General features: G+C 28.5%; 2 protein-coding genes across 3 annotated transcripts; both read right to left on the bottom strand.

The window, feature by feature from the left end:
• Nucleotides 1–493: 493 nt before the first annotated feature.
• On the bottom strand, nucleotides 494–5694 carry LOC127257749 (uncharacterized). Its single transcript, XM_051284213.1, has 7 exons — nucleotides 4958–5694; nucleotides 4757–4843; nucleotides 4301–4579; nucleotides 3322–3492; nucleotides 3123–3176; nucleotides 1193–1339; nucleotides 494–1102 (listed from the first exon to the last, which is right to left on the bottom strand). The coding sequence occupies exons 1-7, from the start codon at nucleotides 5240–5242 to the stop codon at nucleotides 725–727; spliced, it is 1401 nt and encodes a 466-aa protein (XP_051140170.1). The 5' UTR covers nucleotides 5243–5694; the 3' UTR covers nucleotides 494–724.
• Nucleotides 5695–11521: 5827 nt separating this feature from the next.
• LOC127257688 (GDSL esterase/lipase At5g33370-like) lies at nucleotides 11522–15515 on the bottom strand. Of its 2 annotated transcripts, none has more exons than XM_051284155.1 (5): nucleotides 15206–15515; nucleotides 14640–14722; nucleotides 13672–13914; nucleotides 12504–12756; nucleotides 11522–11904 (listed from the first exon to the last, which is right to left on the bottom strand). In XM_051284155.1, exons 1-5 carry the CDS (start codon nucleotides 15438–15440, stop codon nucleotides 11672–11674), a joined length of 1047 nt encoding a protein of 348 aa, XP_051140112.1. In that variant the 5' UTR covers nucleotides 15441–15515; the 3' UTR covers nucleotides 11522–11671. The 2 variants fall into 2 exon arrangements, with proteins under 2 accessions (XP_051140112.1, XP_051140111.1); XM_051284154.1 differs by having other exon boundaries at nucleotides 14640–14767; nucleotides 15206–15514.

Here is a 15515-nt window from a genome sequence, read left to right on the forward strand (position 1 = left end):
TTTTCGTTCATTCCACTTTATTTGTTTTTTTTTTTTTAGAAAATATGATTATACACTTTAAATTATATTTTAAATTTCATAATTTATAACTTTTTTAATCTTAATTATACAATAATAATTTTTATTAATATACTTTCTAATTTCTTCTTACTTATATTTTACCTAAATTTTTATATTTACGGTGAATCGGACACAAAAGATGGGACGGAGGGAGTAATATATATATATATACATACATATAAGTATACATACTAGTTACTCACACAATATATTATCTTTTTTTTATTTAGCCGTAACAACTCAACAATCAATAAACACCAAACATTAATTGTGGTCTATATTGTGTAAATTATTTTCATATACTATTAATTCCTTGTGTTATATTAATATTCGTTTTTAATTAACCAGCACCATAACTACTACCATGTTATATATGAGTTAGCATCTCTTTGAACCATGCATACAACATAAAAGAAATAGAATACTTCCCTCAGATAGAATAATAATCATAATAATTAGGCCATTTCCTTACATGTTTGATGCTTATTAGTACATACGTACATACACAAAGACAAAACTTGGAACAATGAAAAAGTGGGAAATCAGCAGAAAACATGGTTGGAAATAGCACAACATTACTTCTTCTACTACTACCAATAATAATAATAACAAATAATTAAATTTTAGCATTTGGGCTTGAATCTTTGGGCCCCCGGCGACATAATCACGGGCATTTCGAGCTTTTCCCCGGCCCACCATAGTAAAAATGTGTGCCCCATTCACTGTTATACGATCGTCTGATGTTGTAACAATTCGTATTCTCAGCTAAGATCGATATGTCATGAACAGAACTCAAACTATTATCCTCATCCACAACCTCTAAGTTTCGAAAGTAGCTCGCTTTGCCAAATCCATCTTCGGCAAAATGGCCCGAGCCCATTTGGGTTGAAGTGTGCTCGTCATTGGCCCGCGAATTAACAACTTCCCCGCCCCACTCGACCATAGTGGCCCGGTCGGTTAAATGTGTGAAAAGCTCCGTGGGCCAATAGCCCACTAATGTATTATCTCCGAAGCCCATCCACCAATTCCCTAATTTTGGATCCTATCATCGCAAAAAAAGCGAAAATAAATCAAGAACCATTTTTTGTTTTTAAATCTTTATGGTTGATAATACTCGTAGATTGAGACATACCTTCCATATGAGTATGGTAATGTCGTATTGGTTCCCACCTATCGAAGATATTGGTGATATGGCCGCGCCAATAGCTATTCGACTATTTGTTTGTATGAACCCCGAGCATAAAAGATTGTAGCACCCCGTGGCTTGATACGCGTCGCTCTGTAAAATTTAAGTTCGAATTCAAATGTACATAAAAATTCAATCTAATATATATTATGAAAAAAAAATAAAAAATTGAATTCAATGACAATAATTAATGGGCATTCCTAACAATGTACTATGCAATAAACACATAAGTTGAAAGCTATGACACAATAGGGTAAGAAAACTTCAATGTAATGTATCCAATTATTGAAATTATTCTATACTTAATTTAAAGTTATGGAATGACAAACAACTATAATTATATACAATTAAGTTGTTTTTATTTATAAAGTTATAAAATATTCATGACTATAGAAGATAAATTATATTGTTGTTGTTGTTGTTATTTTTATTATGATTGGAAGTTTTCTAAATTAGTACAAGTTTAAATGTCACTAAAACAAGATATGCCTTGGTTAGATGAAGGGCACAGAATATTAGTTTACCATATTTATTTTGAAATTTAAATGTCACATATCTATTATTACATAACAATGAAGAATTTTTAGTTTCAAAACCTATATATATACACACACACACACAAAATTTTAACAGAATAAATATATTTTTACTAATGATTGTCAACAATATACTCAACTCTATATAAACATATGATAATTCATCATGTATTTTATTTTAAGGTGTCACCATAATAATAATAATAAATAAATAATTGTGAATTTATGGGGCGTGGACCAAAAATGTAAAATTAGTAATGAGAGGAAGATGGGCAGTCAACTTCCATACTTAATATTAAATACAAATGGGCTCTCGACAATGACAGATTTCATGTGCTGTGCCCAATTATTTTAATTAATTAATTAATTTTCATCTCAATATTTTTGTAAAATATTCATAAATTTAGATAACCTAAGCAAACAGCTCATTTGACTTCTTAGGATTAATAAAATAAATTATTTTTAAATCGGTCTTGACCTTGCTACACTTAGGTATCTTGGCAAGTAATAATAATAATAATAATAATAATAATACAAGTAGTATCTTTTAGGGAATTTGTTTTAGCTAGAGCTAGCCAATGTTAATTCATATTTATCTCAGAAATAATATAATTTGATACAAGAGTAATAATGTAAAGAAAATAATTTTGAAGAGAAAATGCCCCATAAAAAGTGTTTAATTAATTAATAAAGATTGGAAAATATATATATAGAGAGAGAGAGAGAGAGAGAGAGATTGTTCACTCTAACCATTTTTTATACATTTTTTATAAACATCACTAAAAAGTATATATATTCTATTTATTTACAAAAATCAATAATTCATCATTAAATATTATTTTAGATATTAGGGACACAATTTATCATATCTAATATAAATAAAAAATAAAATAAAATAATAAAAAAACGCACAAAATGAATGCACTAGTTGTCATAGGAGTAAATAACAAATTTGAAGTTTACAAAATGTTCATTGGGCCAAAATGCCATTTCCTCATATTTAAGGTTTTGATTTAAGTTTGAATTTATTTGAATTTTAGTTTAATGGTACTTTAATATACTTTTTTGTAAAATAACATATTTTTATTAAAAATTATAAGTAATAAATAGTAATAATTTTAATTTGAAACAAAAAAACAAATAAACCCTAAGTATGACTCTAATTCTTACTTATTCTTCAATATATACTAGAAAATATATATGCACATATTTATAAATTCCATACTTAGAGGGAAAGCGATAAGTATTTTTTTTTTTTAAAAAAAAATGATTAAAAACTATTCGCATTTAAAAATATACGAAATAAATAAAAAGAGCAAGAGAAAAGATAAACGACGTACCGTCCAATAGGTGAATAATCTCGGCCGGTTGTCTCCATACAGCTCGGGACTAACCTGACTAGTACAACCATCAGCCCTTTAACCACGAGATAAAATAATATATTTTTATAAATAATACTAAAAATTGAATAATCAGTAATTTTTTTTTAAAAAAAAAAAAACTCGAAATAATCGAAGATTAGGGTTTAATTAATTTTACCTGCCAGCCTGCTTCGATGCTGTTAAGATCAGAGCCATCGAAGGAACCCGACAACACCCAAATTTGTGAGAGGCTGAACTCGTTCACGACTTCTATCGACGGATCCCAAACATTAATCGTCGCCTTTGCGCCGTACACTTCTCCCGAGCCATGCGTGTACGCAATCGCGTGCTTTCGAATTAAATTAAAAACAAGATTAGATTATAAAATGGATTTAATTTTATTTTGCATGGAGAAATTAATTAAATTTTCTATAATCTAGATTGAAATAAATATATAGAATTATTCACGCTACATGCTCAATTTCAAAGGGAATTATTTATATGCATAGAATGCCGTCGCGGGCACGATTTGTATCCTGAATTAATAATGTATTGGATAATATTTATTTATATTTATATTATTAATTTAATTAAATAAATTACTATATTATTAGAATGTCTAAGTAGTTAGTCTATGAATAATGGTATGCCCCGTAAAACTTGAAGAATAGTGTATCAGAGATTATTTAAATAAACTTATATATATATATAAGGCCCCACTAAGGAGAGAATTAACTACAATGATCTTTCTTTAATTAAATATTTATTTTAAAATTAAAGAATCTTAAATTAAGAATATTTTTTTCCTTAAAATGAATGAAAAATTTTGTGCATTTATAGCTTCGGATAATGGGTAGGGAGTGTTATTATTAAAAATTATAATTCAATTTATTGCCTTCTATTATACAATATTTAAAAAAATAAAAAAATTAACTAATCAATCATAGGAGTAAATATAACAATTATTGGTAGCATATTATCCACTCTGTACAAGTTTTAATAAATTTTAAAATTTTAGAATTTTTTTTAAAATTATAGTAATTAATAAATATTTAATATGATATTTTATAATATATAAAAATTATTTAATATAATATAATTTTTAATAAATTCATATTACCAAATAATACAAAATTAAAAGTATAAATTGGGCATACCTCGTGGCCATTGCCGCTGACGACATCCGGGGCGTCGACACGGCGGCGGATGGCCGCCGCCGCCGGCAAGTTGAATTTCCGGCGTTTCTTGCCAAAATGGTAGAGAGATTTGGCCCTGAGGACGTCATCGACGGTGCTCCGGCGGACCGGAATTGTGCCCTTAGGGCAGCGCAGCCCCCGGCGGTGCCACGTTTGCCAAACCCTAGTGTTATTGTTAATGAATCTTACGTTGTCGTTTTCGAACACTCTCATTCCCTTTGGCATTTCTGGTGGGACTTTCTGAAAATGCATCATATTAATTATTTAATTATTCGAAATACATTGTTAGTAATAAAAATAGCATTGGGAGTTAGTTGGTAGTTGAAAACTCATTCAATGAAAAATATAATTATCCTCTATTATTTCTTTAAAAAATAAAATAAAATAAAATTTGGAGTTCAAAATTATTCAGTGTACCTGAATTTTGTGATTTTTGAGGAGGGGGTGATCTAAAGCAGGCTGTTTTCTTTTATGGACGCAATCGATGATATCTCCATCTGGGCTCTGAAATTAATTAATTAATTCATCAAAACAAATTAAATTAGCTCGATTTATTTCTATACATACATATAAACACAATAATATTAAATCAATTATAAGTATTATTAAGAAAGAGACCTGAATGGTGAAGACAGGAGGTCTGTTGATGTTGTCCAAATGCTTTTGTATCCTGGCAAGTCTCAGGCTGCTGATTTGCTGTCTGTAGGTGTTGTTAGTGAAGTTGGAAATGGCAGCAGAAGATTGCTGGGAGATTATTAGGAGGAGGAGAAGAAGAAATAGCCATAGGAGATGAGAAAAGGGCAAAAGGGCAAAAGGGGATGAAGAAGAAGATGATGATGATGGTGAAGAACAAAACCCTAATTTCATAGCGCAGCCCAGATTGGGATTTTTCTGTAGTTTCATTGATCCAATTCAATTCAATTCAGAGAAATGCAGAAAAACCCAACAACTATCACACCATTGAATTAAAGAAATTTAAGAGAACCTAGCTAGCTAAATGTGTCTGTCTGTCTCTTTCTCTCTCTACTCTCACACTAAAGATAGAAGGAGAGTGAGAATTAAAGAAGGGGTTGGTGCAGTGCAATAAAACAGATGAGATTAGAAGAGAGAGAGAGAGAGATTGAGAGAGAGAGAGAGAGAGAGAGAGAGAGAGAGAGGTCTTCTTCTTCACAAAAACATACTAATAAATAAAATTCACCATCAAAATCATGATTGCCTGCTACAGCAGCTCAAAGAGATTCAATTTATTACACCTGCACATATATATATATATGTGTATTTATGGATGGATGGACCAAACAGACAAAAATGCACAGAAAAGAAGATAGAAAATTACAGGCAAGGAAAAGGAAACAGCAAAGAAAGCCAGAAAGAAAGAAGAAGAAGAAGAAAAAAGAGGTGAATTTTGGGAGGGGAGTGTAGTTAATGAAATTAAATTAAAATAATTAATCACACAGACCTACCACCCTCCAACACACCCACCCCCGCTCCTTTATTACACCCACCCCACTTGATGAGAGAGAGAGAGAGAGAAGAGAGAGATGAACCACCATGCATTAACCCATCTATCTGTACATATTATAATTTCTTTCTTTCTATCTTCTATCTTCTATCTTTCTGCATCTGCCATCACATTAATTGTCTTTTTTTTTTTTTCTTTTTTTACTTGTAAATAGTTTATTCGATTTTTGTTTGGGGGTTGGATTTTGAGTTGGGAGTTGAATAGTAAAATATTTGAATTTGAATAGTTATATAATTTAACATAAATAGGTATTGATGTGATATTTTGAATGTAAAATTGATTTTTAAATATAATATATAAATAAAAACTAAGTATTTGATTTGATATTATTTTGAAAAAAAAAATTTGATGAATAGAGAAAATTTGGGAAAGTCTCCCAAACAAACACAAATTTATTTACTTTTCTGGTGATATATTTCTACCATGTTTATTTCTTTCCCAATTTATTAATCTGTATGTATGTATTTAAGGTTATTCCATACACATGTCTCTGGTAATTGTGCTTCCAATCCATGCATCACATCTGCCATCAATGATATATATATATATATATATTACTCATTTTTACAGATAATTACATTTTTTAAACATATTGGAAATTTGGATCTATTTTTAAATTATTTATTTTTATTCCCAAGGTTAGTAGGGTATGGATTAACTAGTCGTAATGGGCTTGGGGGAATATTTCATGAATGAAGTCACTAATAAAAAAAACATGCATAGAGATAAGTTCTTCTGGTTTCTTTCTTTTTAGATTTTAATATTTTTTTCGTTTAAATTGTAATTTAAATATAATAGTTTTTTTTTATATAAGAAGTTGTAAAATTAAATAGTAAAAATTAAAAAAAAAAAAAAATTACTAATCAAACACACAATGGATCTCTAACAAATGAAAGCAATAATATAATAAAAGCATAACTTTAAAATTTGTGTATTGTTTCTGTTACACCTAAATTGTCTCATTCACCGTATAGAATTTTTTTTTTTTCACCTAAATAGTTTATTTTTATTTAAGTAACATATTACCCTTACTATTACCTTTATTTATCAAAATATATTTGTTTGTTTAGTATTTTGGTTTGATGCATATTTTTTTAGCGTAAAATATAGTGAATTGTGTAGATAATCTAAAAATTAATATTTTATATTAAATTTTAATTTTAAATTGTTTTGTTTTTCGTCTTACACAAACCACACCCGGATATAATGAGTTTTTTTTTTTTTTTTTAAATTTACTACAAAAGACAGTATGGGTGGGAGGGACGAGGGATTATTGTTGTTGACCAATTAGTTATGTATAAAAACTCTAGTACCAAAATCGAGAATAAAATATATATTAAGTATAAGTTTAAAATATCTTCATATATAATAATTTATATTGCAAATAAATTGTATATTAATGAATTTTTAGAGTATAAAAGCATCATATAATTAAATATGAGTGATAAAATTAAGGATATTAATTGTTGGATGAACGTAACAGTGAATCCCAATGGATGATTGTGATTTGTGGGGCTGCCATATTAAATATTCCAATCTACCGTTAATTTAATGTTACTTAAAAACAATGAAAGTACTTTATGGCCCATGAGTCAGTATATAATATAATAATAATCAAGGCAAAAGATTTAAATGCAAAGTTGAGAAAATATGATGAACAATGAATTAAAAGTTTTATTATTATAATTATTATTTGTGGGATCTCTTTTTGTTCTTTATATATATATATATATATAAAGGATACAATTTTATACAGTAAATTTAAAACTTTTAGGGTCATTCCAAAGTTTGAAGACACATTTATATATATATATATATGTATATTAATTAACTGCAGAAGTAGAGGTGGTGTTGGTGTTGGTGTTGGTGTTATACACATAGTGCCTATACGTACAATCAATGTGTAATAATTATTATTTATTATTATTATTGCTTGGATTTCCCAAACAATTTGAAATTATTAAAATAAAGAATTTTTAAATTTGTTTGAATTGGAAAAGACAAACTTTTTAATTTTGAAATTTTTAATTAACGAGTAACGTACGTGGGAGAGGCTTCTATTCTGTTTTCTAGTGATAAAATAATAATAATAATATAATATAATACAAATTCCATATTCCAATCTCTTTGATCTTATACATTCTCATTTAAATAATAATAATAATAATAATAATAATAAATCTTGTAATTTAATATGCAATTTATTTTGAAATTTAAGAATGAAAAGGTAATATATGTATATATATATATATAATTTACACTAATAAGGTTAATTGTGAATCTCGATTATGGAGACGGAAAAAATTAAAAAATAAAATTAACTATTTATAATATGGAAAATAAATATTGTGGGGTGTGTGTCTGTCATCATCTTCTTCTTTCTTAAGTTGTAACTCTTTTAAATCTGGAAATCTGGAAATTTTGACTCACGCAGTTTCATGTGCACCATGACTTTAATGTCATCTGCTTATATTTTTTTATTGTTATTTAATTTAATATAATAATATATGTATATGTTTTTTTTTATATAATATAGAGCTGTAAACAACTGTTTTTTACCATCTCTAGCTATTTAAGTTTGATATTCTCAATTGCACGAGGAGATAAGTCATCAAAGTATTAACAACTATATATTAAGAATGGTACTTCAAAGTAATTTCATTACAATCTTATAATTAATAATTATTTATTTATTTATTTTATAATATGCATGTTGAAATTGAAACATTGACGTTGTAACAACAGAGATTGCGGTCTTTTTCAAGGTGGGCTGTTTTTGACATTTACGGAAATTTGGGCAAAAATAAATTAAGAATCTTTATGATGATATTTTTATGTTAAAAATAAATATAGAATATTATCTATGTTCATTTAAAATATATTTTAAGATACCGAGATAAACTTTAATAATATTTTAATTGTTAAAAATTAAAATTTAACAAAAAGTTGCTTTACTAACAATGAAATACTCCCATATAAAAATACTTATTCAACAATTCACATATTTAATAAATATATTTTATTTAACCTTTTAAATTATTTGAGGTATATTTATTTGCAGAGTGGTTATGGTACTAACTCACAAATCAATATTATGTTAATTTTTGCAATTACTAAAAGTGTGTGTGTATATATATAATCAAATAATACATATATTGTATTAAATAAAAATACATAGGTGTTGTTCCATAAAGATTGTCGGGTGAATAATTAACTAATACTATAATGTTTCATTTGTCTCGTATACAATGTAACATTTCATATTTTGGTTTGTCTCACATACTATGTAATATTTTCAAAATAGTAAATAATTAACTATGTTTTATCTCGTCACATTATTTAAATAAAAAATAATAATAAATATATATTTATCTCTCATCACGTCTCATAATTCTTAATCTATTCTATTTAATTCTCGTATAAAAAATCAAATATTTCACCACATGTAGAACGCAGGAAATATTGTACTCTTTCCGTCTCAGTTACTTTGTTCTATTTAATTTAAGCATGGAGTTTTAATTATCGTAAAATTAGTAGGTAATTTAAAAAATGTATTAGTGAAAATAATTATGATTTAATGAAAATAATTATAAATTAAAATAAAAATGACTAAATAGTTTAATTAATAAAAAAATTCTAAATTATGAATTTTAAAATATAATTAAAGTGTGTAATTATATTTAAAAAATAAATAAATTATGTGGGACTGATGAAAAAAAAAAGTTAGACAAATTAAATGGGACGGAGGGAGCCATTTCTTAAAAATCTATGTCCAACTCATATGAATATAATTATTCATGGACAAAAGAATTACTTATTTATACATATTTAACAAATATAGGTATGTTTCTTTAATCAAATTTCTCCGAATTTTACTTTTACTATTTAGATTTTGTATTTGTCAAAAAAATATATATATATTTTTTTCTGGCTAAATATCTCATTAAATATTATTTTAATATCAAACTAAAATCAATTTTTTCTCAAACTCAACTCAAAGAAATACATTCGTTGTTTTCATTCACAATTAAAATATTATTTTAGTATTGATGAACGGGCTCCTTTTGTAACTGAGCCGTTAGGGCCATTTATTATTAGCTCTTTTTTTAAAAAAAAATAACTTATTGTATCTTTGGTGTTGTTCAGTTAATTAGTTATCAGAAAATTTCCAAATATTTTTGCCTTGTTCATCAGGTATTAATATGTAATTATTTTTATTATAATAAAAAATATATACTTCACTCTGTCCCATTGAAAGATTGCTATTTTTTATTTTTGTCCGTCCTAAAATAAGGTTATATTTCCTAATTTAGTAATTGTACTATCTACCTAACACAATAAATACCCTTCAAACTTACACTATATTACACAAACGTCATTACTTTTATATTATACAATACTAATAGGGACATTTTCGTATTTTTACTACAACTCATTATAATACTAATATTAAAAAATCTACGTGAAAAAGTAAACGACAACCTTGCATCGGCACGGAGGGAGTATTATTTTTGAATGAAATAAAAAAAAAAAAGTAATAAAAATAAATAATAATTTTGAGTTAGGAGGGAGATTATATTATTTCTTATGATAACTAACTAGAAAAGGGGTTAAAACACATCATTTATATTTAAGAATAAATATAAGAAGAATCTATGTGCCCATTTAAGGTGAATTAGCTAATAAAATCACATATGGTTTGAGTAGTAGTACAAAATTAAATCTGGACTTTATGGGCCGAGCCACAAAAATAACCCAAGTCAATTCAAGACATCACCAACAGCTCAGGGCCCAATGAATCTGCAAGCCCTCTTTATAACATTAAATGCACTTAACAGATCTAATTATCAAGCAAGTACCTTGAACAAGCCAAGCCAGCTAAACAATCATCCATGTCAGATGCCGGTAGCCACCCCATTTGGCGGCGATGCAGCACACAACAGAGGCACCGGAGGAATTATGCGCCGGCCGCCTCTCCCATCTTTTATCTTTATTGGAATATGAACTGAAATTTTCTATTTCAATCTTCTAGAATCCTACGAATCTAACTACCATAAATATAATATATTACTCATAAATATATTTTACCAATCCTCTTCTAAATCTCGACAAGAATTAGAAAAGTGAAAGATTGCCAAGGTTGTATAGGTTGCTATCACAATTACTCTCGCCCAAGGCTCTCCCACAGCTGCTAAAACAGCTGCAATCGGCAATGCTGAAGATAAATAGTCTCTTTTCTCGACTACCTTTGCATACCCGAACAAAGCCACGGCTAGAATCAAGAAGAACAGCTCGGAGATATAATTCACAACAGCCGAAAACCCGATTATGCCAGCCAATGTGAGGAGAAGACGACGCAGACCACGACGAATCAACAAGACATCAAATTTCGTTCGTTTTATCTTGGAAAGTGATTGGTAGCGAACCGAATTCGCTTCAAAAATTCGCGTATAAAGCGAGACTCGAATTATAATTTTGTTTCCGATTTCAATCTCTGTGATTCGATTATTTGATCCTATTCTGGTTTACTTGTAGATTTTCCATATATTATAAAGGCAACAATACGCACAAATATTCAAACAAATGAATTTGGAAATATTAATTTCCTTTGAGCATCGATGTAAAAATTGAAATATAGTCCATAGGTAACACAAGAATCATTTAAAATTCAAAAGCGGATCGATATAATTCTATTTTTTTAGAGCCATGAACATGAACATGAAGTAAAGAGATTTTCCAATGTTTATTCATCAAGATTTCATTTCATGCCCCTAGCTAAAAATAGCGGAAACTCGATCGTCCTGCCCTGTTCAAGCCCTCGAATCCAAAGCCAGCATAGTATTAAGATTCACCGGATGCATATGAACACCGGAGCCATTAAAGAAACCTTGAACAATGAGACGGTTCGCCTTTTCGGTCGGATGGAATGCATCCCAAAACACATAGTCTTCCCTATTGTCGCACACATTCGAGAATGGAGTGCAAAGGCCTAAGCCGTTGTACGGTCCTTGTCCGCAACATGCATCTTTCGAGTTTTTGAATCCTATAACAATGTTCATAATTAAAAATATTTAGTTACAACACATTAGAATACATATTTCCTATTTAACATATTTCTTACAATTTTCTCTTGTATATATTTCATTGCATATCAATTTTATCATATATCTGAGTTAGCCGCGCTATATTTCACTATAATGTATAATAGTGGCTTAAAATGGTACTCTCTCTGTCTTCATTTTTGTCTATCCCAAAACAAAGATACGATTTTCTAATTTAGTAATTGTACTACTTACCTAACATAATAAATAATCTTCCAATTTACAATATATTACCATATTTATATTACACAATACTAATAAGATATTTTTGTCTTTTTTCCTACAACTAATATAATATTAATATTAAAAAATGTACGTCCAAAAAGCAAATGCTATGGAGGAAGTATTTGAATTTCTCTCCCCAATATGTGAATTTAAATCCAAACTTAATGATCGAAACAATTAATACTCCATCCACAACATATACGTCCTTTTGATCAAGTCAAGTATATAGATTAATTACGATTGTAATTATATATTTATAAATGTGTTGCAAAATAGATAAATAAATAAATGAAAATTCATAATATGTAAAACATACCATATTTTTGAGGATTGTCCACAAAATCGAAATTTATATTGTTGGTGTTAGCGCCAGTAAAGACATTAGAACCAACTTCTTTGTTGAGTTCTTCGATTAGACTAAGTAGCTGTGGGTTGAATAGTGTTGCGGCATTTTGAATTATATCAGCGCACTCGCCGTTTGTGCTGTGCAACGCCAACTCCGCCGGCACACATCCTAAAGGACCGGTTCCGGTCACCAGAATCCGGCGAAGTCCAAAATTGTATAATTTCTGCATTAAAAATATATTAATTGATTGATACTATTTATTATATTGATACTTTTGAAAGTATTGATATTTTGATGGACAGAAAAGAAATTGTTATTTTAATTTTTTTATATGTATAATTAAAATGAAATTAATAATTTTTTATTATTTATTTTTTGAGTTTATTTGGTTTTGTCTTCAATTATTTTTTTCATAAAATATTTAAATAGAATCAAATAAATTTTAATGTGTATACATATTTTATTTTTTAATATTATACATATTCACATTTTTGTTATATAGGAGGATATATATATATATATATATATTTATATATTTTGTAAAAATAGACTCTTAAAAGAAACCATAAATTTGGGGCCCTAAGTAACTTTTTAAATATATATATTATATCAAATAATTATTTATTTGAACTCACAAAATATTACTTTAAATGCTAAATTGTTTAAAACTCAAATTATATATTAAGGAAAAATTTATTTTTTAGTCTCATAACTATAACTGAAGTCTTATCATTTTATTCTCGCATTGAGTTTGTATAAAAATCATCTCATAAGTAAAAAGTTTTTTGGCACAATTGGTCTTTCAACTCAGAGATGCCCATTTGGCATCGGCCTGACATGTCAGAGCATACGTGTCCACCATGTAAGTGCAAAAAATAAAGTCACTTATGAAAATAAAATAATAAGATGATCGGTTACGGGATTAAAATAAAATTCACGTATCCGTCAGGTAGCGTTTACCTAACGAACACGTGTGTTCTGGTGTGTCACGCGGGTGTCATGTGCGTATCTCCAGCGTCGGAGGATCAATTGTGCAAAAAAGAAAATTATAATTTCTATACATAGACGCTTCAATTACGGGATTAAAATAATAAAGAAAATCAGGTACGCGATTAAAAAAAAAAAATAGTTTTTTTACCTGGAGGATGGTCTTGTAGTGAGAGACGACAAAGGGGACATAGTCTTGGATAGAGAACTGCTGAGATCTGAGAGAGAATGGGACCAAATAGTAATTGTTGACGAAGTCATTTCCTCCCAAAGTGATGAGAACTAATGACTCTGCCACAACTCTGTCTGCGTTTCCCTTTCCGATCTGCTCAGACAGCCTCTCCTTGTACTGCGCGAAGTAGTTCAGCTGCTCGTGGATTCTTATTATGTTCACCTGATATATATATATATATTATTACATTACATGCATATAATTATATTGCTAGAATATTACTGTAGTTTCACTTTCGGTAACGTATGCATGCATGCATGCATAATTCAGGACTGTAATAAAATTGGAGTACATATGATAAGATATGCTTTTGGATAATAATAATAATAAAAGGGTCTGTGGGTTTTATAATAGATTAAGAAATAATAATATTTTATTAGTCACTAAAAGTGTCTAAGCGATGTTTCGACATTTTTATCATTTGATATTATGTAAAAAGTAATTGTATTTGTAATTGTATGTTTTTTATTTAGGTAAAAGTTAAAGATATTTTGGTATTGATGTATTATTACTTTTACTAAAATAGAAAAATAATACTTTTTGGAGTTGTACGGACGAAAATAGTAAAAAAAATGTATTCTAAGTTGGAACATAGGAAGTATAAAATGGCCTTTCGAATGGAAAATGAATCTTTGATTTCATATAGTATTTTAAATTAAAAATAAATATTAAATACGACTATGATTTTGTCCTATAACTAGGCCTGCTTGGGATAGCATGATGAGATCGATGATGTCAATTGCAAAAGAAAAATTTAATTAAAATTGCAAGACGTAATAGTAGTAAATTAATTAATATCGAGAACAATGATAGATATACCCAGATTTAATTTCACAAAGAGATTTATATATATAAAAATTGAAATGAAATTGAAATAAAATACTTACAAATTGGACCCCAGTATCATTCAAAACTCCAACTCCAGCAGAAGCAAAGTTGGCCCCAACCAGTAGTTTCTGCCCTCTTAAATCTGGACTTAGGTATGGCAATGTAAATTCCCAACCCATATTTTCACCTATATATTAATAAAAATAATAATAATAATAATAATAAAAAAAAAAAACTATTATTATTCGAGCAAAAAAAAAAAAAAAATTAATTTACATCTAAAAAAAGGAAAAAAAATGGGTAGGGGCAGATTCGTCATTTCGCATCCGTGTAGATGAAATCCATGCAATGAAAAAGAGAACCCATAAGTGAAAAATTGATTCAAATGGATTCACTACAAAAAAAAATAAAATATTATATTTGTAATGAAATTTCGTCTTTAAAGTTCACGTAACGTAATTTTATCTATAATTCTGTCTCTAATGTCAATAGTAACGAAAAAGTGGATTTAAGGACTGAAAAACCTTGTTACAAAATTGATATTTTTTTATAGTGATTGATTGATGGATTTCTAAATTTTTTTTGGAAAAATAAAATATTTAAGTAGGAATCGAATTCGACTTACTAATAATATCGGCGATGTTAAGGCCGTTGGAGAAGCGGCCGGTGGGGCGACCATTAGGATAGTCGATGCCGTAGGGTGGTGAATCTGCCCGAGCCGTGGTGGCTAGATAATTGTTATTTCCGTTGTCGACAAGGGAGTCGCCAAAAACGAAGAAGGCCCTCGCCTGTACGCGCACCTTAAAGTTGGCAAATGTTAGAACAAGTAAGAAAATGACACGAAAGGGAGAGATTTCCATGGTAAAAGAATATTTCAAGAAAGTGTAGGGAAGAAGAAGAAGAGGTGAAGTGTGAGTGTAAGAAGAAAAACACAC

This window comes from Andrographis paniculata, unplaced genomic scaffold, assembly GCF_009805555.1.
Source record: "Andrographis paniculata isolate CXL003 unplaced genomic scaffold, ASM980555v1 Contig58END, whole genome shotgun sequence".
Lineage (NCBI taxonomy): Eukaryota > Viridiplantae > Streptophyta > Magnoliopsida > Lamiales > Acanthaceae > Andrographis > Andrographis paniculata.

Bases quoted from the DNA above. Each gene is read 5' to 3' on its own strand.
- LOC127257749 (XM_051284213.1), bottom strand. From the start codon at position 5,242: ATGAAACTACAGAAAAATCCCAATCTGGGCTGCGCTATGAAATTAGGG. The intron at 3,493-4,300 runs GTATGCCCAATT...TTAATTCGAAAG, and splicing joins TCAGCGGCAATGGCCACGAG to CACGCGATTGCGTACACGCA. The intron at 3,177-3,321 runs GTAAAATTAATT...TGTACTAGTCAG, and splicing joins GCATCGAAGCAGGCTGGCAG to GTTAGTCCCGAGCTGTATGG.
- LOC127257688 (XM_051284154.1), bottom strand. From the start codon at position 15,440: ATGGAAATCTCTCCCTTTCGTGTCATTTTCTTACTTGTTCTAACATTT. The intron at 14,768-15,205 runs GTAAGTCGAATT...ATTAATATATAG, and splicing joins TAACATCGCCGATATTATTA to GTGAAAATATGGGTTGGGAA. The intron at 11,905-12,503 runs GTATGTTTTACA...ACATTGTTATAG, and splicing joins GGACAATCCTCAAAAATATG to GATTCAAAAACTCGAAAGAT.